The 24,988-nt window shown below is 40.8% G+C and overlaps 2 protein-coding genes across 3 annotated transcripts in view; one reads left to right on the top strand and one right to left on the bottom strand.

The window, feature by feature from the left end:
• The window catches only part of Ccnk (cyclin K), a 29,017-nt gene extending 16,048 nt beyond the window's left edge, over positions 1-12,969 (bottom strand). The window contains exons 1-3 of the mRNA XM_046426274.1: positions 12,838-12,969; positions 1,773-2,021; positions 1,258-1,339 (exon numbers count right to left, since the gene is read on the bottom strand). Of these exons, the coding sequence (XP_046282230.1) occupies positions 1,258-1,339; positions 1,773-1,969 (279 nt within the window). The 5' untranslated portion in view covers positions 1,970-2,021; positions 12,838-12,969. The remainder of the gene's footprint in view (positions 1-1,257; positions 1,340-1,772; positions 2,022-12,837) is intronic.
• A 464-nt stretch (positions 12,970-13,433) lies between these two features.
• The window catches only part of Setd3 (SET domain containing 3, actin N3(tau)-histidine methyltransferase), a 76,521-nt gene continuing 64,966 nt past the window's right edge, over positions 13,434-24,988 (top strand). The window contains exons 1-2 of one of the 2 annotated variants that reach the window (XM_046426277.2): positions 13,494-13,581; positions 21,491-21,568. In XM_046426277.2, coding sequence (XP_046282233.1) covers positions 21,515-21,568 — 54 coding nt within the window. In that variant the 5' untranslated portion in view covers positions 13,494-13,581; positions 21,491-21,514. Of the gene's footprint in view, positions 13,582-21,490; positions 21,569-24,988 lie in introns of both variants that reach the window. The other variant, XM_046426279.2, reaches the window with a different exon arrangement.

Here is a 24,988-nt window from a genome sequence, read left to right as displayed (position 1 = left end):
GAAGTGGCTGCATCACTGCAGTATGCTGATCTTAATTCCTTTGGGAATATACCAAGGAGTGGTATAACTGGGTCAAATGGTGGTTTGATTCCTAGTTTCGAAATCTCCATATTGCTTTCCAGAGTGATTGCACCAATTTTTCAGTCTAGAAGGGGAGTTTTTGGAAGGTGATCCCCTCATGAATGGGATTACTGTTCTCCCATCATCAGGGGAGGACACAACAAAAGGTGCCCTCTATGAGGAACAGACCCTTACTCGACACTGAACCTGCCAGTCCCTTGATCTTGAACCTTGAACTCTTCAGAACTGCGAGGAGTTTGTCTGTTATTCACAGATGATCCAGCCTAAATGACTGTGTTATAACATCCCAAAAGGATTAAGACACTGTCCCTTCAGTTGCCTCCACCTGACTGCAGTCCCTGTCACTGAGGTGAGAGCTGCTCTTTATTTGTTGTCTCCTGACCCACTCCTATCCTTCCACATTCCACGCTCTTCACATAATCAGGATCACACTGGATGTCACTGTGCCAGGGAACAAAGCTCATTTTGACACTGTCTCCTTCTTCAAGAAATCATAAACTAAGCAAAATCTTAAAACAAAAAACTAGCAAAACGAACTTTCCTCGTAGGTCTGATTCTGTCGTCTTTTAACCAGTTCACTGTCTGACTGAAGTCAAATGTCCTCAATCTGATATTCGAGACTCTCCCTGGTTTACTTTCCCATGCAGGGTTTCATCATTCCCCTCCTGACAGACAGAGTTCCAACTGGGCTGTCAGTGTGTAGTGCCTTCCCTGCGTCCACTAGAACTATTTCCACTGGACTGCTCCCCTAGCCTATCTTGGCACACCTACACCCACTACCCTCAAGACTTAATTTAAACTGCTAGTACTTCCTCCCTTGCATGTTTCCTGATCCCTCCAACATGTAATTAATGTCCCCTTGAATGCCACAGCTTTGTATCTATACCTCTCCTACGACCTCACTTAAGTTCAGATTTATTTTGGAAAAGGTAATGAGAAAGTACACTTTCATACAAAGTGCAATATGACTGTGGTTTCTACTGACCTAAGTAAAAAAAGACTTGAACATGGTTAATTGGAAAATACAAAGTTCAAACTTGATTTTTAAAAAATACACAGTGTCTACCAGATAAAAATCAACCCTTTCTGGAAAATAAAACGAGACAGTATAATTAGTCCACCAAAATGTAAGAAACAATAACATGTAATAGAGAATGACAAAATTCAAACACTTACATATCTTGGGAATTGCTTGAAGGAATGGAACATATAAAAGCGATGAAAATAAATTATTCCAGTTGCCAGGGTGTCATAGTGTCTGTTGTTCTAGTTAAGGACTTTTAGTCAATAATTTTTTACAGGTTATATTCTTAGTTAAACGTAGAAAAGAAATAAAGACAAGCAACAACGTCAGTGGCAAACAATACCAGTGGCAAAGCAGGTAGATGGAATCTGAGGGGCCAGAATTCTGATACAAGCCTTGCGACACACTTCAGCTGAGATCTTAATGGGTGTTGGTTTTCCTCCTGGGGCCCAACTGCTCAGTGGTTAAGTCTACACATTTAAATGTGAACTAGAAATAGGAAAACCCCTGCAGAGCCAGGCAATCAGAACAAGAGTCAAACAACAAGGATATTTAACAACTGTCCTAGAACAGAGAAATGACTGGATATTTTATCTACAATATCTAATTAATTCTTGGTGGTGGTGGGGAACCTATCTGTAACAGATTCCAAGAAAAATTAGGATACAGCCCCAAACGTGTGCCCACATCAAAGATGAATCTAGCCCCCTCTCGGCGGTACCGGGCCTCAGTGGCTGGATCGAGTCCTTCAAGTTGCGAGGGTGTATGAGCCAGGTCTTTCTTATCCCAGTACCAACATGGTTTTGTGTGGTCCAGGTTTGCTGACGTTACTGAAGGGCTTGAATTTTCTTTATTCTCCTTCATTTATTGGAGTAGACTTGTTCTTTCCAAAAGGTTGTCTGAAAACTTTAGAATCCTAAGAGAAAAATAAAATAAAGATGCAAGTTGAAAAGGGATGCTAAACTAAGGAAACCTAACCATTACAGGCAATCTATAATGACAGAATGCACTTGATTTTGAATCAAAACTCCCTACAGAAACTGTGCCATACTGATTGCCAGTTAGAACCAAAGGCTAACCTCCAAAGCCAATTAAATACACCTACGTGACTTTATACCAATAAATCCCAGATGTCATGATTACTTAGAAGATCATTTTCTCCTCATCTGGAACATAAAGGTTTAAATCTAGGTAAAATATTGGAAGAAACTAAGCATATCTTACACTTCCTTTCTGTCTTTATTGATAGACAGAAACTGTTTCATGTTTGTCTAGATTCCATTCTTCAGTAAAGCCCAGGTCTGTCTTAATCCCCTACAAAGATTTATGCTCCCAAACTGTCCCTCTCTCCCATCTAGTATCACATTTTCCCTTTTGTAGTTAACTTGCCTTTACCTAGGCACTTTAACTTATAAAAGCCATAGGATTTGGTGAATTCACCTCCAGGAATGACGAGAACTGAGCAATATGAACCAGCGCACGTGTGGGGAGGCCTGAGAAGGTGGGCGGAGGGAGGCAGTCTATGAGGAAGGAGGCCTTCAGGCTGTGCCTGCTTTCTCATCCTTTCCCTTTCTTTCATTCGGAACACAGAGATTCTCTAAAAGCTGCACATCGACAGAAAAGAAAAACAAGGAGCTCATCTGGAGGCCATTCTAACATGTAAGTCCCTTGTGAATTGGCTCAGGGACAATACACATTTTTCAAACGTGGCAGAAGGGTTCCAAAGGAGGTGGCCGGAGCCAGGTTAGTCTGTTGAGCAGAAAACACGGCTGTGGCCTATCTCTGGCCCATCAGTTCATTTGGAAGCCTAATTTGCTCTGCATACCTGCCTTATTTCTGATGGGAAAGGTGAAATGGCAGAGCTGAGTAGTCTCCTCTTCCTACCTGCTAGCCCTAAAGGGCAGCTGAGATTGTCCTACAAATTTATTCTTTTGTATACAATATTGATTAAATTGGGCAGTGCCTGGTTGGGGGAACAGTTAACTAAAACCCTAGAAGCTATTACCAAGATACATTTCTTACTTATTGGGTTGGCAAAAATCCAAAAGTTCGGCGATTTACTGTTGGCAAGGCTAAGGAGAAAGCAGCGGATGTCTCAAATATTGCCAGTGGGAGAACAAAATGGTACAACTGTCACAGAGGGTAAGTTGGCCATAACTAACAAAATGACACACACATTTGCTCTTTGACCAAGCAATCCCATGGCTAGGAATCTTCTCTAGAAACAGTCACAAATATAAAATAATAATATGCATAAGATCATTCCCGCAGTGTTATTTGTAATGGCAAATCCACAGACAACCCAAATGTTCAGCAACAAGGAACTAGCTGAATGGAATATGGCACACGACTATAGCAGCCTACTCTGAGGCTGTTACAAAGAATAAAAATGGTACTATAAGGATTGGAGAGATTTTCAGAATCGGCAAAAAGCAGGGTGGTATACACAGAATGCTAACGTCTAGGTGAGAAAGGAGAGAAAAGGACTGCTATTTTCTTGGTCCCTAATTTTTTTTTCCAATAAAAAAAAAAAGATTAGCAAAAGGAAATGGGGAAGAACAGGATAGAAAAGACAGGGATGGGAACAGGACTTCATTGAGTCTACTTGGATTGTGTTTCCCCACAATCCCTTTTTCTGTTCAAGGATCTGATCTAGGATGCTACACTGCATTTAGTTGTCGTATTTCCTTTGCACTGTCTTCTTACAAAAATCGCTCAGTTTTTCAGTCTTCCTTGTTTTCCATGCCCTGGTCAGTTTTAAAGAGAAGCAGGCAGGTCTTCTGATTTGTCTGTTTTCCCAGGAATGCAGTTTTAGGGGAAAATGCCACAGAGGTTAAGTGTCCTCCTCATCACATCATGTTAGAGGACCGGTGACATCAAGAGACTTTTTATAGCTGAGGCTAACTATGACCACTTGTTAAGATGGGGGTCTGCTAGGTTTCTCATTGTAAATTATTATTTTTCCCTTTTGATTTTCTACTTCAGAAACCAGTCACTAGATTCAGCCCAATGTCCTTACTAGAGGATAGGGAACAAAGTTCCACCTTTTTTGAGGGAGCAATATTAAAAAATCTGTGGACATATGTTAAAACCACCATAGCAATTAGTAAATACTACATAATGCAAGCAATCTCTGTGAATTTTCTTAGGATTAATAATATTCTTATATTATGAAATAATATTGTCACATAGGAGAATGACTTTATTTATAGGAAAGAGGATCACAATACATTTCTTCTAAGAGAGTCACCAACTAATTTTAGCATTCATCTAAGAATCCTGCCTGCAACAGTTTGTGTGTGTGTGTTTGAGACTGGGGTTTCTCTATGTTGTCCATAGCTCTGGGTTCAAGCTATCCTCCTGCCTCTGCCTCCTGAGTAGCTGGGGTGACATCTGGCTGTTGTGTTCTCATGGTGACCTTCCATCTCATTCACTTCTTCAATGCATACTATTTAGAATTCTTTTCTAAGAAAGATTTGTTCTTTCTCTCTCACTTTCTTGTTTATGTCAGTATAGACTTATGGGTATTTATTTTATTCCTTGAGTTATAAATAATAATAATACCATTATTCTCTTGATAAAATTGTTTTACTATAGCCATTGGAAGATCTTTCAGGTTGGCTTCCAAGTTACTTTCTAACTTGGACTTTTTGGTCATGTAAATATTTAAGAATTAATAAAAGTAACTAAAACTAAAAAAGTAAATCTCAAAGTCAAACTCGTGGGCAACAGAAAATTATTTCAAGTAATTGCTGATATCGTTATACCCTCAGTGAGATGTACTCTAAGGATAAAAAGAATCTCAGAGAAATCTTAAACTTCATTACACTGTCAGTAGTAGCATTAAAATTATAATTTTCACCCCCTCCTTTTTGGTATATCATAGGATATACAGAAACAAATATGTAAATGTTAATGTTAGGAACCAAGATTTTCTGTGCAAAGAAAATAAATATGCATGCACAAAGTTAAAGGTTAAGAAAAAACGTACAATGCTAAACTTTAATTGAAAATATAAAAATAAATCACACTTAAAAAATATATATACATATATGCCAGTTCTTTCCACTTAGAAAGAAGTAGTGGAAGCAAGCCGTTTTCCAGTCTGGAGTAGAGGCCTTCTTCGGTTGTAAGCAGGCAGTTTACCAAGACAGGAGCCATCAGGAAGAGTGAACACTAGATACATTCAGCATAATGTGAATATTAAAAAGAAAAAATGCCTGTTCTTGACTGTAAAATACTGAATAAAAACCAAGTCCACAGTAATACGGGTGGGGTGTGTGTGGACAAAAGCATAACCTAAATTCAACTAAGCCTGTAGACTTTTTTTGGGGGTTTCGGTGGATACAACATCTTTATTCTATTTTTACATGGTGCTGAGGATCGAACCCACCGCCCCGCACATGCCAGGCAAGCACGTTACCGTTTGAGCCACCTCCCCAGCCCAAGCCTGTAGACTTAACTTCTAGTTTATAGTAATACTGGGGTAGAACAAGTTAAACAGCATAAGGAAACTAAAAACTTAATGTCACTAAGTATGGTGGTACAGGCCTGTAATCTCAGTGACTTGGGAGGCTGAGGAAAGAGGATCACAAGTTTGAGGCCTGCCTGAGCAATTTAGACCCTGACAAAATAAAATAAAAAGGATCGGGATGTTGCTCAATGACTGTCCCTGGTTTCATCCCCAGTAACCCCTCCAATCACCCCCGACCAAGTCAATGTCATAAAAAAATAAAACGATGGTAAGGAGGAACTGCCCTAGATTTAAAAAAGCTAAAGATCCAAACAACCAAATGCAATGAGAACCTTGATTAGACACCCCCCCCCCCTTTTTGGTGGTACTGGGGACTGAACCCAGGGCCTTGTGCATGCGAGGCAAGCATAGTACTAACTGAGCTATATCCCCAGCCTCCTCACCTCTTTTTAAAGAAAAATTCAAATATGTACTGGATAATAAGGGAATCTCTGTGAATTTTCTTAGGATTAATAATATTCTTATATTATAAAATAATATTGTCACATAGGAGAATGACTTTATTCTTAGTAGATGCAGGCCAACATTTCACACTAAGTGTCATGATGTCTGCAACTTACTTTCAAACTGTTTGGCTAGAACAAAATCACACAGCAAAAGTGGCAAAATGTTAACATGTGTACAGTCTAGGCCATAGGTACACGAGTTCTATTCTTTAATGTAAAAATAGGCCAGGGGGTAAAAATCAGATGGGACTCCTTAGGGGACCAGAAGGGGTCTTTATTTCCTTATTGCCACTAGCCCATATCCCTCAGTAGCTGAGGAATGTTTGCTCATGTGTGGGTATGGTTTTATAAACTACAACAGAAAGAAAGTGCATTATTGTGTAGTTGATTAATTTTTACAAAGTAAACACATCTGTGCAACTCCATTCAACTGAGAACCAGAATACAGCCAACCTCCCAGAGCTTGCTTCCCTTCTTCTCCTAGTCACTATCCTATCCCTTGCAAAGAGAACCATCCTAACCTCTCTTCCCAACCAGTTTTACCTATTTTTGAAGGACATGTCCAGTGACATAGTAACACTGCTTTATGTCCATTTCCTGTTGCTTGACACTGTGTGTGGGACTCATCCCTGCTATCGCATAAAGCAGGTTTCATTCTCTTATCACTGTTCTACAGTGATTCTTAAGGACACTTAAAAAAAAACGCCTCCAGACATCTGTTATATAACTGGGGGATGGCTTCTGACATTTAGGGGGTAGAGGCTAAGAATGTTGCTGAGCATACTACAATTCACAGAACAACTCCCTACAAGTAATTACCTGGCTCAACCTATCAATAGTGCCAAAGTTGAAAAAGTGCCGTATAGTATTTTATTCTATGGATATAACACATCTTATCCATCCATTCTACTGTGGATGAACATTTGAAATGTTTCTAATTTTTGATATTAATAAATAGTCATGTACCTTCTTGTAGAACAGAAGGCACCTGGCCAGTTGGCTAAAAGAATCAATATCTACCCACATTTGTAATTTATTTATGGTATACCTTAAGATTCATTATAGTAACAGTTCTCTCTACACTTATTCATTCAAATATTTGCTGAGCATTTACTAAGTCAGGTCTCAACAGCACAGCGGGGAACAATACAAGCAAGGTCCAGTGGGAAAGGCAGGCAGAAATAAAAGGGAAAGTCAAGGAAGAGCTGGTTTTGAAGGGGAAGAGAAGAAGAATATGGTTCTATAAATATTAGGTTTGAAGAACTTGAAAGATAATTGTGTGGAAACATCTATCAGACAAATGAGTCTGTTAAAATCTAGAAAGAACATATCTACTTAGGATTTGTCTATGTAAATGTAGCAATTGTAAAGTCACGACAAAGGACAGAGGAATGGAGAGGAAAAAAGAGGTCTGCGAACAACTCTTGATGACCCTGTATGAAGAATCACCAGATAAGAAAGGGTCAAAGAGGTAGGAAAATTTGATTCTTACTTGCACAAGAAACCAAAGGATATCAACTTTAAATCAGAGATGGTGGTCAGCAGTGAGAAATGCTAAAGAAAACTTAAAGGACAAGAAATTAAGGAAAGGTTACTCAAATTGTGATTAGTTATTAGGGATAATGAAATCAATTGTGGTGGCTTCACAATTTTGAATACACTGAAAACACTTTGAACAATTGGTTCTGTAAGTGAATTACAGCTCAATAGAGTGGACACACATTACAATTTTTTTTTCATAGTACAGTGGGGCAGAAGGAAATCCATAAGGGGTTTTTAGGAATGAATGGCATATGTGTTCTTCTCAGGTAACTCTTGCTCAAAGAAGTGACAAGGTGGGTGAAAAAGCATAAGGCAGGTTTTCGTTGTTTTTCTTGTGCTCCCCCACAATGCAACCCCCGCCCCCATAGAAGAAAACAAAGAGGGTGTGCAGTCGGAAGGAAAAGAATCACTGAGGAGTCTAAACAGTCTTAAGGAGGGGATTAACTGACCAAGGATACTAAAAAACATAGTGAGAAAATGTGAGGAAAGGAAGCTCTTTCTCTAAGAAATCAAGAAAAAGATGGAGGAAGAGGTAACAAGAAATGTTTTTTTAAAAAAAATATTTATTTTTTTAGGTGTAGATGGACACAACACAATGCTTTTATTTTTATGTGGTGCTGAGGCTCGAACCTGGTTGCTGAGCCACAATCCCAGCCCCAATAAGAAATATTTTAAGGGGGAGGAAGTAACTCCTAAAAGAGGACCTCAGAGGACCTCCATTCTATCCAAGAAGTAGAGTGTCTGACATCTACCGAGAGGAAAGGGGCAGAGTGGGAAAAAGGAATAACCCACTATGGAGGACATAGGGATGGGAAGAATCTCAGTTCACAAGTGGATGTAACTGAAATATATTCAAGTCAATTTTACTTGCTATCATTGGCTAAACTCCCTGCTAAAAGAACTAGTATAGATTTCCTTTAGACTCGGGGCAGAACGAACAATACATGAAATCAGAAAAACATGCAATAAACAATGTACATAAACAGAACAGCAACAGTCCTCTAGAGCCTCTACCTTCCTGAAAAAGTGCTTGCCTCTGTTCTCTAACCCCTTTCTCTATAATTCAATTTTTTTAAACAAGGTCCTGAAGTTATAAATTTTATTATTAGTAGGGATTACTGTGAAAATCACTGAGATTTATGAGATCCACAAAAATGAAAATCTCTCAAGAAACATGTAAGGTGTTTTAGCAACACCTTTCAATCATGTGTTTTAGATATTATCATTTTACATGATGAAAGATGAAATGCATTTTCAACATTTAGAATTATGACCATAATAGTAATGGACACCACATAACTCTCTGATCCGGTATGTAAATTCTTTTTTAATAACAGTACTAAATTATTACTAACCTTCATTCAGACATTTTTATTAATAAGACCTTAGTTTAGAAAGCAGCCTATGGCATTGCTGTATATCAATAACTGGTGTTCACATAACTCTTATATTATTCTTAGATTGATTTTTATGTGTTATGTTCATCTCCTAGATCCGTTACACAAATGGCACAAAATAACGATTGAAATCTTTTTAACAACTCTCTTCTTAGCTTCCTAAACCTTGAAAACACGTTTTCCTTTTCTACTGATTGTCTTTCAAATATGTAAAGATAATTTTACATTGCCTTCTTTTCTTCAGGGTAAAGAAACCTAATGATTTTCTCAAGATGGTTTTGAGAGTTTAGTGTTAAAATTTAGGTTCCCCCTAATTTTTTTTTTTTGGGGGGGGGTGCTGGGGATTGAATTCAGGGGTATTTGACCACCGAGCTACATCCCCAACCTTATTTTGTACTTTATTCAGAGACAGGGTCTCACTAAATTGCTCAGGGCCTTGCTAAGTTGCTGAGGCTGGCTTTGAACTCCCAATCCTTCTGTTTCAGTCTCCTGAGCCACTGGGATTACAGGCGTGGGCCAATGTGCCCAATTCCCCCTAAGTATTTTCAAAACAGAAAAAATACACTTTATATATCTGCCCAGCATATGAGCATATGAAGAAGGCTAGTAAATTCAGTAACATATCCTATGTCCGTTGAATTTCAGCATGCCTGCAAACTATGTTTTCTTATTCTCACAATTTATCACTGAGAAAATGGAGTCAATGGAGCCAAAGAGACATGAAACAACCTGTCATAGTTAGCAAATGGCAGAGGCACAATCTGTCTTACTTTAGACTAAGATACTGCTGTTCCTCAATCTAGACACTACTTTGTTTCTATAAATGGAACATTACGTCTTGGAACCATTTTTTTTAATTAAGACAGGTCTTCCTCATCTGAAATATAGCTGAATTTTTGCAAATTTAGTCACTTCCAGTAAATTTATACTTTTGGTCTTTAAAAACTCTGGGTGTCATCTGACATGCTTCCTACTTATCATTCAATGGTTTGAATGCATTCATTAACTTGAGAATTATGCATCTTACATATTTAGCTAGTAATTAAAAAGTGCCCTTTATTCAAAAGGGCAAAATCAAAGCTCCATAGGTTCCCTCTAAAGACCCCCATTTCTAGGCTACTAACAACCCACTAATCAACATTTTAGGTTTAGGAATCTGAATGGATATAAATTACCTAACTATATTTTATCCAATGTACATTTACTTCTTGTGTCTACTAGGCAAGATTATGTTTTGTGTTCTAAGGAAATCTAAATGGATTTATGTCTAACAATCTCCCCTTTACCAACAGTTAATAAACTTGTAACAAAAGGAAATATGATTTGTGTCACATGGCTTTTCCTTATTGAAGCTTTGCTGGCTTGGAGGACTCAGCTCTCCTTTCCCAAGTACTATCAAGCCCTTTTTTGGCAACAATTTCATAAAACCGATCATTAATAAGTCCTTGTACCCAAAGTCAGCTAATTGCTCTCTGTGAAATCAGCGACAGGCCAGACTCCAGTTTTTTATCATTAAGGATTCCTCAAAGGTTATGAACAATGATTTTACAATCTTATATGCAATTACTCTGGCCTTAAAAATACAAATTAGATTTAATCCAGTTAGAAATTCTTTATTTTTTTTATTTTTATTTTTTACCATACGATTTATTTTTATTTTTTTTAGTCATGCATGACAGCAGAATGTATTTTGACATATAATACATACATGGAATGTACATACATCAATCATATTGTCTATTCTATTCTGCTGCCCTTCCTATCCTCCCTACTCCTCCCCTCCTCTCCCATCCTTTCTCTCTATCCAATCTAATGTGACACTTTTTTTCTTTTTCTCATCACAACATCATATATGTATTCTGTATAACAATGAGGTTCTCCTTCTGTCTTCCGTGCAACTCCCCTTCTCCCTCTTTTTCCCTCCCATCTCTCTTCCCTATTTAGTGGTAGTATTCTTCTCATGCTCTTCCTCCCTATCCCATTCTGAGTCACCCACATATATCAGAGAAGACATTCGGCATTTGTTTTTTAGGGATCGGCTAACTTCACTTAGCATTATCTGCTCTAATGCCATCCATTTGCCTGCAAATGCTATGATCTTGTTATTTTTTAATGCTGAGTAATATTCCATTGTGTATAAATGCCACATTTTAAAAAATCCATTCATCTATTGAAGGGCATCTAGGTTGGTTCCACATTTTAGCTATTGTGAATTGTGCTGCTATAAACATTGATGTGGCTGTGTCCCTGTAGTATGCTCTTTTTAGGTCTTTTGGGTATAGTCCAAGAAGGGGAATAGCTGGGTCAAATGGTGGTTCCATTCCCAGCTTTCCAAGGAATCTCCATATTGCTTTCCAAATTGGCTGCACCATAGATATTCTTTATAATCTTCTCAATTACCTCAAATTTAACTCCTCTTGTTTTGTCCTTAACCCAATTTTAGTTTAAAAAAAAAAGCAGAAAACATTTTTTTCTTTTCATAGTCTTAGTGAACTCAGCGGTTTTGCAATAAATTCCTAAAATGAATTTGCACATTTTATAAGCCAAAATATGAACAATTTTTCTTTATGATATTCAATTTTAGAAATGGCATTTAAAATGGAAGAACCTCATTAACAATTAAAATGTTTCTGTATTGCTTGTTGTTGCAAACTACACTTTCAATGGAACAAATTTAGTTAACCATGATTTTTGCTGGAATCAACTAATATGCTTGGACAATACGTTACAGTATAATTAAAACAAGAGAAAAGGAGAGAAAACCCCTAAAACTAGACATCAATGGTAGCCACTGGAAAAAACCCTAAGAGGTTTTATAATTATTACATTTATGGTAAAGATGATTTAACAAATAAGCATCTTAGGAACGCTAACAATTTTAACTAAAATGTCTATCAGTACCATTAACACCATCATCCATTTTTTCTTTCATTTGGCAATATAGCTGACTAAATGTCAGTGTTCCGGGTGCTGGGGATCGAAAGCTCTGCTCTTTCATTCTACTAACATCATTCACAGACACTTTTAATGTGTGTTTACGACTGCAAGGCACTATGCTACAGATGTGTAAAAAAGGATACATAACGAGATACACAAACCTTATTAACTTTGCCTTTAAAAAAAAGAAAAGGCCAGTTTTAAGTGACCGCTCTTTACAAGACGTTCCTAAACTCAGATGACTTAGCGAAAGCTCCGTTTAATTGGCAATTCACACTTAGGGACTAATCACTGAGCATACCCTGTGCAGATAATGGTTCCGAAAGTTTTTAGACGTATACCTTGTCTTACAATAACGACCAAACCAACCGCCCAAGAGAGGGTGAATGAGGACGACATCTGGGCAGAACGAGCTCACCGCGGAAGTGCCTCCTAGTCCCACCCTTGCCCCGTGGCCCGGAGAACTCCCAGGTCCGAGCAGTGCAGGTGTGGGACGGTCTCCGAGGTCTCACACCTGCCCAACCACGACCCGGGAACAGGGAAACGGGCCCTCTGCGGCCGGGTGAGACCCCCCCCCCTTTCCCGCCGCTAGAAGATCCTCCAACCTCAATCGCGCCCCAACAAATCAAACGCCGCTACCAGTTATAGGGGGCTCCAGACCTCCCAGCGCCGCCCTTGCGCCTCAGACCCTTTCCCGAAACCCACACCCCAGCCCCTCGTCACCAGCTAACTTCAACGTGCATGGGGGCTAGCAGAAGGGGCGAAATCTCGGAGGCAAGAGTCCCCCAGAGGACGGAGGCAGTTGGCCATACCCTACTCCGAACTCCAAGTACGCGGAAAGAGGGCGGCGCGGGCCGCGGGCCGCGGGCCACTCACCCCTCGCCTCAGGCAAGCCCCTTAGCGACGTCTCTCCGTGCTGATTGCGGCCATCTTGGATGTGGAATGTCGGGGAATACGTCATCACGCTGCGTCTCGCGACGAAAAGCAAACGACTGGAGGGGCGGGGAGCGTCGGCCGCAAATCAGCCAATCAGAAGAAAATACAGCTCCCAAAAGCGGAACGAACGGCCAGTTCCCTCTCCACTCGCCGGGCGGATCAGTGGCTGCTGCGTGTAGGAGGAGGAGCCAGCCAAAGGGTCCTTTCCGTAGGCCACGCCCCCTTGGCGCAAGGGAATTCGGAAACAACCGAACCTGCTAACGGAACTTGGGCCCGGAGGCGGGGTCCAGGCTGCCGTTACCCAATCAGAGCTCGGACATGGACAAAGTTCAGCCAATTGTGGTTTCGGGGCCGGCGGGGGCCAAGTCGGCCGCTCTCGCCCCCAGAGCCTCCTGCCCAATGGCTGCACGGGACCCCGAGCGGAACGGCGGCTGGGCGGCGGGGCGGGGCCGCGCCCAGGCGTGCGAGGCGCTGACCAATGAACGGCGGCGGCGGTGGCCCGGGGGCGGGCCCGGAGGCGGGAGAAGTCGGGTTGGGCCGCGGTGGCGGGGCCGTCTCAGGCCGCCGTCCCGCCCCTCCCGTCCGGCCGCCACCGCCGCCGCCGCGGCCTGGGGGTTGGTTGAGGCGGACGGTGGGGTCCGGACTGGACTGTGGCGCCGCCGCTGCGCGAAAGGGAGCGGACAGGTGAGCACCGGCGGCAGCCTCACGCGCGCGGCCCGCGGGCTGCGGGGACAGTCGCACTGTCGTCCCCGGGCGCCGCGAGGCCACCCTCCGGCCGGCCCGCGCCGAGTCCTGCCCTCGCCCCGGCCGGCCGCTCCGGGCCGCGGTGGGCGAGTGTGCGCGTGGGGCCGTTCACAGAGGGCCTGCGAGCCCGAGGCCACCCGGCCTCTGTCCTGTCTGGCTTGCCGGGGCGGGGGCGCCGACACCCCATTCCGCGCCAGCCGGGTCCCTGTGGTGGCAGGTGCAGGGCACGTCCCCCGCGCCGCCCGGTGTCCCCGGCCCCTCGGCGCCGCCCTCGGGTGGGGCCCGGGCCCCTCTCGCGCGCAGGTCTCTGGGCTCCGCGTGCGCCTGGATTGCGCTCTCATTTCCTTCCTCCCTTCGATCTCCCCGCCGCCTGGGGGAAGGTGATGTGGTTTTTATGCTTCTCTGTCTCCCAAGCCTCAGCGCCCACCGGGGCGCCCGCGGACCAGTCCCCGCGCTCTCCCTTCACTGCCTAGTTAAAAAGACAGTCGTAGAAAATAGGTCATCTTTCTTCCCACGCGCCCCTGGCCGTGGTCCACACGCTCAGTGCCATACTAGGGAGAAGAATTCAGTGCTTTAGAGTTTGTTATTCCGGTTTTAAACTCTTCCTCCTCATGGCTCCAGCCTAGCGAAGCAACTCCGCCAATTCCTCCGTTTCCACTCGGGAGAAGGAGGCGATTAGTGACGTGCGCCACTTGCTGCGGGGGCCTCACCTCCGCCTGGTTGTGTAGGGAGGAAGACATTTAAGTGTTTCAGAAAAATGCACGCGTTCAGAATCACTTAGGACATACTCTTTTGCTCTTTTAAATAAAAGGGACGATGTTTCAAAAGCAAAAATACTTTTAGAATGTGTCGATAGATTAATTTTGCCTTTTCAGAAAGGACTATGATGACATTTTAAAGCTGAATTGATCAGGAACAGTCTTGGACAGCTGTTTAAGTGAATATACTCCAAGAATATAGTAAAACACAATCAGCTTTTCTCTCTACCTTTGAAATTTGCAAAGATTAGCTCGAACCACGATATACAGTGCTTATACGGGTTACTTTGCTTGAAGTCACACCATATCAAATTAATCTCAGCATCTGCTGTGATTAATATTTTGGTAAAATTCCAACAACTTGGGAATGAGTTTTTCTCTGACTTAAGAAAGTAGTTTGCAAAGTGCAGTGCTTAACCATAGAACAACCTCGTTATTGGGATCCCAAACAACCTTGGGTTTTGAGCCTTCCACTCCCACTTTCCTGTCTTGCCCTCCTTTCTCTCTGTGTATTTAAGATTGTAAATTAATATCTGAAGTGCATCTCTGGTCTGAACAGAGTGAAATGGTTGTCACTTTTCTTCGTTCTGCCAGTGTGCCATCTGTGCTTTTTTTTTTTTTTCTTGGAATAGAAGTGATGTTGGACTTGAAGATTAAAACATTTATACCTGTATGTGCTGCAGGAATGAGAGTTTCTGTTCATTATCTGTCTATAAGATATAGTGCAGTGAAATTGTTGATAAGAAAGTAGTGTTGAGCTTCTCTTCCAGGTCATGGATATTTAGGCCACATTCAGTGAAGAATAAAACTTTCTTTAGATAATGAGAGAAATGTGAAGGCTGAATTCAAATATTTTCTGTTCTTAAGTTTAGTTACTAGTAAAGTTTTTGAGAACTCTGATTTAGCCATTCAACCTCCTAAAAACTTGATGGTTTCATGCCCAGAATGGCAAAGATGACAATGCTAGGGAAAGTATCAATATCAGCACAACAAGGGTTTGCTTATCGTAAAAATTTAGTGGATGATCTTGGCAACCAGTGAAACCCAGGTACAGACCCTGTATATTCACAGGGGGTTGGTTGCAGGACACTCCCTCTGCCCCCATAGCCAAACTCAGGGATGCTCAAGCCTCTTCCATTAGATAAAATTATGTAGTATTTGCATATAATCTGTCTACATCATCCCATAAACTTTTTAGTCATTTGTAAATTACTTATAATACCTAATATAATGTCAATACTATGTGAATAGTTGTTGTAAATAGTTGTTATACTGTGTTATTTAGGGAATGATAAGGGAAATAGTCTGTACATGTTCAGTATGGATTTTTTCTCCCCAAATATTTTGATCCATGGTTGGTTGAATCTGGATATGGAACCCAAGAATGAGGGTTGGAGTGTGTGATTGTACATAGTTTGTGCCCTATGGAATTTTAGTAGAAATATGAGTAAATATGCTGTCTCCAAGTCAGGGTTCCTCTGAATGCTTTCTGATTAGATGTCAATTTAGTTTAAGACTTTAAAAGCCTCTTAAATGTTTGAATTACATAGTCTCCTTTTTACTTTCACTAACTGAAGTAGCTGTTAGAAATGTAACTAATAACACTGTATCTTTGTTGTGTATGGTTTGATGAATGTCTTCCACTGGGAGGTTTTTTTAATCTTTGGAAACCTCACCTACTCCTGGCTACAGTGCATGGTGCTTCTGTTGGGGGTGGGGAGGAAGTTTCTAGTGTGTTTCCTCTCCCTGGACCAAAGTCCTGGGAATAGAACCATGATCATGTTGCCCCAGAGAGGAAAAGGAGTCATTTATTAATGTGACATTCAATACTTTTAATAGAACGGTTGAATATATCTTCTTTCTAATGTTACTTTGGAAGTTGCTAATGGCCAGTTATTTGCTTTCTCAATTAGCTTATATTTTCACCTTTATAGTTATGTTGATTTATTAGTGAAAAATATTTTGATTTTCTGTGCATCCTTTTTCTCTTCTTACAGTCAGAAACATTTTTATCTTAAATATCATTCTGGTTCATAGTTAAGGAGTTAGGATTTAAGGATTCCTCACTTAAAAGTTTGTACGATTTTCACTTTTGTTGCAGTTATAGGTACACCTTACTTGGCAAAATGGATTGCTATGCATTGGATTTCCTCTAATTCATTTTCCTACTCACAAAATTGAAGATATTCATTATTTTGATATGAAAACAATAGTTTTTAACTTTCAAGTTAAAAATGTTTCTGACAGTATTCTTATATTTTTCTATTACAAGGGGTTTGAAAATTTGTAAACAAACTTGTAGAGAAGTTTACTAGTTTTTCTTGTCATGTAGTCTTATGAAAAAAAACTTAATTCACAGAAACTTATTAACCTATTAATAAGTCCAGTTTTTTGTTGTTAAATTCACCTAGTGTTGCCGCTGTTGGCCGGTGACGAGTCCTTGCTTCCCCAATGTTGAAGAATAACACCGAAGAAGCACGCCCAGGCAAGGTCAGAGTAGAAATTAGAAGTTTATTAAAGGACAGCAGAAAAGACTTCTCCCGGAGGAAGAAAGGGACCCAAGAGGTGGAATCCGTGGAAGTGCAGTTGTCTCCCCTTTTTATAGTTTTGGTGAATGTAGGTTGGAAGGCCCCAGGGGTGGGACACAGGTAATCTGGGCAGGAAGGACTTCATTATCACTTCTTGGGTTGGGCTATCTCCAAATCTGTTGGGGGCTGTTTCCTGGGTTCCATTAACATTTCCTTGGGGTGGACTTTGGCCTAGGGCCTTTCTGGGACTTCATTAACATTCCATGAGTTGTCCTGTGTTTCCGGGAATCATTATCAGCATGGCCTCCATTTTAGATTTCACTCGGTATTAGACCCTATTTACCTAACTACACTGACTACCTAACTTTAAATCTGGCTTCACTAGCTGGCAGTTAGCTACATAGACCCCATTTCCATTTAGGAGTCTCCTCTAGATTTTTGCAGTAAACAGATCACAGCTCAGAGGTACCAACATAGTTATTAACAATTTGAACCTGAAATAAACTTGAACAAAAAAATATTTCATATGATAATGAATCAAATTCTAATACCAAAGTTAAGACTTTGAAATTCTTTTTTTCCCCCTTCTTATTTCAAGTATTTTACAAGACATGAACTATCTAGATTAAGGTAAATCCAAACCCTCCTGGCTGACAACGGAAGACAGGGCACACTCTCAAGTTAAGCTTTTGTAAAGGCTCTGAGTGGCACTGATTACCAAGCCACAGTGAAATTTTAATCTTTTACAAGCCTAGCCTCAGGAATGGGGTGGGAAGAGGGAGAGCAGAGCAGCAGCAGGAAGAAATGTTTTCACTCTTTAAGAAGGACTGAAAATTGTGTAGACAATATAGATAATCATGTGATGAACAAGAACTCTTTAAAAATTTTTTGGGTTGGTAGTAACAATTGTATATACATAGAATTCTTAGTAAATATGCAGTATTTTAGGTTTGTTACTATCTGATCCTGACTTTCACTGTCCTTTTTTAAATAAAACACTTCACTAGAATATAAAAGATCCGTGGATTTTATTTTATTAATTTTATTTTTTATATTTATTTATTTATTTAGGTGTAGATGGACACAACACAATGCCTTTATTTTTATGTTGTGCTGAGGATCCAACCCTGGTCCCGCCCATGCTAGGCGAGTGCTCTACTGCTGAGCCACAATCCCAGCCCAAGATCAGTGAATTTTAAAGTTTCAGTTTTGTAAAATAGACATGACTCTTCAATATCATAGTTTTCTATTAAGCATATTCAAGAGAAAGTAAGAATTATCATTAAAGTTGCTTTTGCCATAAAGTATTTAAATTTACTAGTAAATTTTTCATTTGTTGATTGTAATAATTTAGCATTGTCATGGTTACCTAATTGGTTTGTGCAGGTTTTTGATGAACAGCAAGTGTGGCATTGCAGAACTCAATGCGGGATGCGCCTGATTGGGTGGAAGCTCCTTTGCAAGTTTCACTCTTGTCTCAAATTAAACCTCTTGGGCTACTCCTGACAAGGCAAAGAACAGTTTTATACTTTTCAAAGACCAAAGAGGGAAAACCTTTACCCCTATATGTTTTACTATTGCAGGAAAATATTGTTATTTTGAACATTAAGGATAAGCAATGAACTTTTGGGCTTTCATAAATGTTGGTTTTGAGCTGAATCCTTGATGTTCTATTATTGAGTATCAGTAAAGTTTGTCATCAAGTGTGCTTGTCAGACTGCTACCAACTTGATTGTCATTTTGCATACATCAGCTACTTTCTTTAAGGATCAGCTTTCTCATCTATAGAGGGGCATGATAAAAATTTTTGTAAAATGCTCACCTCAGTTTCAGTACATAGTAAATGACCAAATGAGGCAATTATGTGGAGGTTGATCATGTTGGGGAATTGCTACTGTAAATGACAGGGATGACACCATTTTTGGCAGCCTGGAATGTTATCCTGAAAGAAACAGCGTGATAGTTACCATGAATAATCACCTTAACTTCAAAATTTCAGTTGTTTAATATAGCACATCTGTTTTGCTAAAGTTAGTTTATGTGATGAATAGCTTTAGTTTTTTTATCTTGTCCTGAAGGCTATGGGGCCATGTCCCTGTTGTCTTTGTATTTCAGATTGGATACTCAAGAAACATGCACCAAATAAGTGAATGTATTCTCGGAGAAAAGCTGGAGCTGTTTAAGGAATATTATTGAGTTCTGTGAAGGCAGGAGTCCCACTGAACTGGACTCTTCTCCGAGCACATCTGAAGGGTTTTGTTGACCTTTTAAGAACTGGCCATCTAAGTGCAATATACCTAAGTGGTTTTGTTCACTCTTGAGAAGTATTTCTTGAGGGGCATGTTAAACTTGGAGAAGAGAAGACTTTGGGGAGGACATGAAAGCTGTCTTCAAAGAATTTGGGCAGGTCCAAGAAGATAACCAGGCCTCACTTGTAAGCAGTGTATCCTGGAGGAGGCTGCCGTGGAATTGAACAGGCTGCAGGAAGGGCAGCAGTATTGCTTCTCACTGAGCATAGGTGGCCAGGATCGGCCTAGCAGTCAGCCTCAGCTTGTGCACTTGTCAGCCAGAGAGGACATGTGCCATGTCCTGCCTGTCTTACGGGTTTCCAGACTTAAATCAGGCAGTTGGTAACAACCATAATTGCTGCCTAAAGTTAGATGCTATATGTAAAGCATGAGGGGGCTTGAGGGTTAACATAGATAACCCTGAAGGTCTCTTCCAATCTTGATGCTCCACAGTTCTGGAATCCAGGATCCTTAGGGTAGGAGTAGGAGTTCTTTGAAGGTAATTTCTTAGCAGAAATTACAGTGTCTTCTTTATGGTAGAAAGATTTAATAGAAATGTTTATTTCTACCAACTGATTCCTTTTCAAAGTTTTTTTTTTTTTTTTTCCAATTTCTTTTAAGTAGGGACCTCAGTTTTTTGGGGGAGAAAGGATGCCTTATTTCTTGATTTGAAGGGATGGCACAAACTAAAGAACATTAGTAGATGTTTCAGTACAACAGAGAGACAAGGTAAAGGTGAACCCCAACATGCACGCACTGCCTTGTGACTGGGGAGGCCACTTATGGCTGTGGGGAAGTCAGCCTAAGGCTCGGCTCTGGTCACTGTCTTGCAGGCTGTGCTTTTCCAAAAGATTCCTACCATACTAGATGTGGGGACCCCCATCTTGGATGAGTTAGTTAACAGTCACCCAATTCTTGATGGATTTTGTCTGCTTGTTCAGGTAACAAATCCTAGTGGTCACACAAATGGGGGTCATTTTTGCTCATGGCAAAATTTTATAGTTAGTAGAGGCTGCTTTGGCTTTTCACCAAGTGTAACACAGACTCCAGTTGTCACGGTCTGTTTCTTGCTATCTTAAAGGAAGACCAGACCACCTTGTTGGTTCTGCAGCTTCATCAGGTTCTCTGCATGCTCCCTCTCCTCCTGAGATTGGTGAAGCTCTTCAAAGTCAGAAGATGCCCACAGGCAGAGGAAGGAGGATAGAGCTCCCTGTTGATCTGATGGTTAATGGCTTCTAAGTCCTGCACATCTGCTTGCAATGAGGACATGGTTGTCACAGCAGGTGGCTGTGCTGTGCTGCAGTGGCTTAGGGAGGGACTGATTAGGAGGTGGTGGACCCTGGGCACTGTGAGTTGGTGGGGGAGGGCTGCTGGCTTATGGGCTGTCTGGAGTGGGGTACTCGTCCATCCAAGCACTGTTGAAGCAGGAACCTGAAGAGCCTCGTGTTAATTTAAGTGTGTTTATAACTCAATTCAACAGATTAAAACAAAACTATTATGTATCAGAAGTGGTTTTAACATCTTTAATATTGTTGTGTAAATTAATGGAGAGTGACAACTTTTTAAAGTCTCAACTTGTAATGCATATATGACAACCCAAAATGTTCTGTACAAAAATTGAAATTTTACATGCATCTTGTTTATCTATGTTCATCCTGATACTTAAGTAGCTGCTACTTTGGTTTCTTGATACTTTTGAATCATGGCACATTAGTGTCTTCTTTAGTTAAGAGTGTGGAATGATGGGTGCCTATGAGCCTCTTAAACTGGTATAAGTTAGTATGGTATGTTTTGCTACTGGGCCCGGCTATTGGGTAAAGCCAGAACAAATTTCTGATACTAACCACCTTCAGTTAACTGGTACATGTGAAGCAAGGATTGTATGTACATGCCTTATTAGTGTCTGCAGGAGAGAAAACATTGTCCAAATGCCTTTCAGTTTCCTCATCTGCATCCTGCAATTTGTGTATTTAATTCGGAATGTAATAACATGACCTGCAAAGTATTTTAGTGAAATGGAGAGAACCGTATTTCCTGTTCTTCCACGCACAGATTGAGCACACTCTTACCTGCTCAAGTGCACTTCTCAGCTGGGGGCCTGAGGGAGGAGGAAGCCATTCCCTCCTCAGTCCAGCTGTAAAGTTGGGTTAGTGCAAGCTGCCCCAAAAAACAGATGCTGTGCTTGAGCTAGAGTTTCCTGGATAAATTGCCAAATAAGTGCAATCAGAAATGTTTGTTCTTGTTATACTTATTTAAAAGCATTTTTTTTTTTCAGGAAGAACTCAAGCAAAATATAAATATGTATCCTTTTCATTTGGAACTTAAAAAAACTGTACTGAATTGTATCCTTTCAGTATGTGTGAAGTATACTTTGTAAAAATGAGTTCAATGTTTAGCACACCTTCACCCTGTGACCTCTCCTCATTAGCTATGTTTCCCAAATGTGCTTTATCTTACTTTTCTGGACCTATTTATTTTACTCTCTATATGAAATAGAATCATTGGTTACAAGTGGTTGGTTACGGATGGCCCTGCGTATCAGCAGTGTAAGTGATGATTGAGTGTGCCACTTACTTTCCTCTGTTCTGTTAGATGGGGAAATTGCTGGCGGACTTAATAATTTATAGTGTTTTAAAGGGCCAGAATTTTAAGATCCTATAGGTTTTAAAAATATCTTAATGGTGAAGAAGTAGGGATGAATCAAACCCTTAGCTTGGCTGCTCCTCTTTATTTTGGGTGTGACCCTTCTTGTGATTCTGATTTTTTTTTTTTTTTTTCAGTGCAGTTCTCTGTCAGTCCTATAGTACTTCTCTTCACGTTTTCTTTGGTCTTAAGTTTATTATTTAAATCATTTTCCCCCCTATACTTTAGAGTTTCCCAAAGATAATTCAATTAAGTATTTGTAAATTATGCCTGATTTCAACATAAACTTTGGAAGAAAATATCTTTCATTTAGCCTTGTACCTCTGGCTAATATTTGTAATTTAATGGGGAGGGGGAAGAATATGTGTTAGTGTGTGTTTACATTTTTCGAATAATATTGACTATAAATATTGGTTTTTATAGAAACTTGCTAAATGTCTAATAGGCTTGCGCTCTCTCTCTCTCTCTCTCTCTCTCTCTGTAGAGAATTAAGGCTGTCTATTTGATTTTAAGGATGTCTATTTTACATCCTATCTCTTTGACTATTTCATTTGTTGAAACTTGGATTTCAGCTGAAATCACAATGAAAATTATTCATTCTGTGTAGCACATTTTTGAATCATAAGCAAAAAGGGTCAGTAGTTATTTCAAATCCATAAGATTGGCAAAATCATGTAGCACAGAGCTTTTTTTTTTAAGCTAAAAAAGGTAAAGTGGGATTTAATTTAGAAAACCACCCATACGGGATACTAACACCTTCTCAAACTGACTCAAAATTTAGTCATCCTTCTTAAACTGTGCTTCATTCCTTGCCCTTCTGTGTTTAATTCTTACATATTTTAGAAATTACCTTTGCTGCTTTATTTTGGGTGTGACCAGCCCAAAGGTCTGGTCTCCATCATTCATTGTCTTTTGCAGTAGCTGGCATTGTCCTAGGCACTGAGACACAGAGAACTTGTTTAATTAGTGCACCTATATTTATAGTCCAACTGTATGCTAATCTAGGATTTCATGTTTGAAGTGGTAGGTGTGCTGTTTGGCGGCTCTGGTCTCTTGGCTAAGTTACAGCCCCCTCTAAGCTTTAAGCTGAGCTTGGCCATAGCTCTTTCTTTTCTGTCAGAAATGGACTGGTTACTGGCTGCTGGGCACAGTGGCACGTGCCTCTAATTCCAGTGACTTGAGGGCTGAGGCAGGAGGATTGCAGGTTCAAGACCAACCTCAGTAATTTGATAAGACCCTGAGCAACTTGGTGAGACCCTGGCTCAAAATAAAAAAGGGGGCTGGGGATGTAGGTCAGTGGTTAAAAAAAAGCACCCTGGGTTCAATACCCAGTACCAAAAAAAAAAAAAAAAGAAAGAAACTGACTAGTTCTTATTGTCTGTCTGTTTTATTGCCTTCAAACAAAGAATTTTGCTGGCTTCGAAGAAACCAAAAACACTTTCAAAATTTGTGTTTGTTTTTTCAGTTCATTGTTGAATTTAATATCTATCCTAAGCTTTGGTTTTCCAAAAGAAACACATTTTTAAGTGTGATATTGTATAAGCTGTACCTTAACCTTAATCCCCGTGGCATGGCCCACCTATCTATTCATCTCCGTATACACACATTTTCATTTTTACTTTTAAGGGTTGTGCTGGTTCTTTAGTGGAACTGTTAAATATTTAGTCCAGTGTTTCATTTGACTGCTATTGTAATCATGGTGGGCATAATTAGTAACACTAATATATCCAAATATGATATGCAAAGATTTCTTCTTTCAGCAGACATTTGACCATCTACTGTATCCATGTTGTTGCACTTGATCCTACAGATAATATAGAGCTGGACACTTTAGTTTCTTCCTGCCACAAGACAACAGGTTAAATGAGCATATAAGTAATTTATACTGCAGTGGGTGAGGACAAAGGCTCTGAGCTATGCTTGGAGGTGTGGGGTGGGAAACCCTGTGCTAAGGATTAAGGGTATCCAGGCCAGAGTAACAGGGTAAGAAGTGTGTAGAACTAGGAATGATAACCAGACCAGGGGCCAAGAGAGGGCAAAGTGTGGGGAGCTGGCAAAGTGCAACAGAGAGCCTGATGTTTTGGGGGGTGAAAACAGGTAAATTTGAGGCTCCTGCCTTCCAGGTGCTTTGAATTAGGAATGTCCCACAAATAACTAGAATACAGTGCCAGACCAACCCAGAAGCTGATAAATCTTATAGACATTGGTGGCCCTAAGGTTAGAGGAGCATCTGAATTAGTAGTCCCTGTCCTCCAGAGACTAAGTTCTTAAAGGTAAAGGCTAGACCATGTGTTTGTGGCTGTCTGGATTCAGTGTGCATGGGGCTGTGAACTCTGGGAGCTCTCTGGACTGCAGAGCCTTGGAACCCTGTCTCTGGGTAGAACAGATTAAGAGATAGTAGGACCTAGCATCCTGTGCCCTAGGGAGTAGCATTCTCTGGGGACAGGGATAGGTAACTCTCCTCCCCCTTAATTAAGATGAAGATTCTTCCTGCCTAAACTAGGGTCAGAGCTTTCTCTCCCTTAGGGGCTATATCCCTGTGGGAGGAAAAGAGTCCAAAAAGCTGCCTAATAGACTGAACTCCAGGATAAGCCTAGCCTTTAGCATCTGTTAATGACCTCAGATTTGATTAACACTTTCTTCCTGGGTTAAGGAACTTGCATGGGAATAGGGACTGCAAGGAAGAGCCTATAATTTCCTCTAAAGCCATTGGGGACATTTTGATGGGGACTTAAGTTTGTGGAAAATTTTGCCAGGAGCAGACAAGGGCATAGACAAGGGGTGACTCCATGCCAGAAAAAGTGATGAACACTAGCAAACTTCTGGAGCCATGTTGTGTAAAGGATGGGCAGAGGAAAGCCAGACAGAAAAGGGGGTTGAGGCCGGTCACCCTTCCAAGGCCTTGCTAGGGAGGTCAGGTGTTATCCTCTGAGCTGGGGAAAAACTTTAAATTGAGCACAAGAAGCCTATGTAGTATGTAATTCCATTTGTATGACGTTCAAGAACAGGAGGACGGATCAATGGTAACATAAGCCAAAGCAGTGGCTACTTCTCCGTGTGGGTCTAGAGTAGGAGGGGCTGGAAGAAGGGCTGGCCTGCTCTGGGCGCTCCCTGCCTTTCTGCTGGTGGT

The sequence above is a fragment of the Marmota monax genome, unplaced genomic scaffold (assembly GCF_021218885.2).
Source record: "Marmota monax isolate L192 unplaced genomic scaffold, Marmota_monax_Labrador192_F-V1.1 WCK01_AAM20220418_F8-fsc00183, whole genome shotgun sequence".
Taxonomy (NCBI): Eukaryota; Metazoa; Chordata; class Mammalia; order Rodentia; family Sciuridae; genus Marmota; species Marmota monax.
Note: the sequence above shows the minus strand (reverse complement) of the source record. Positions and strands in the feature narration are given on the sequence as shown.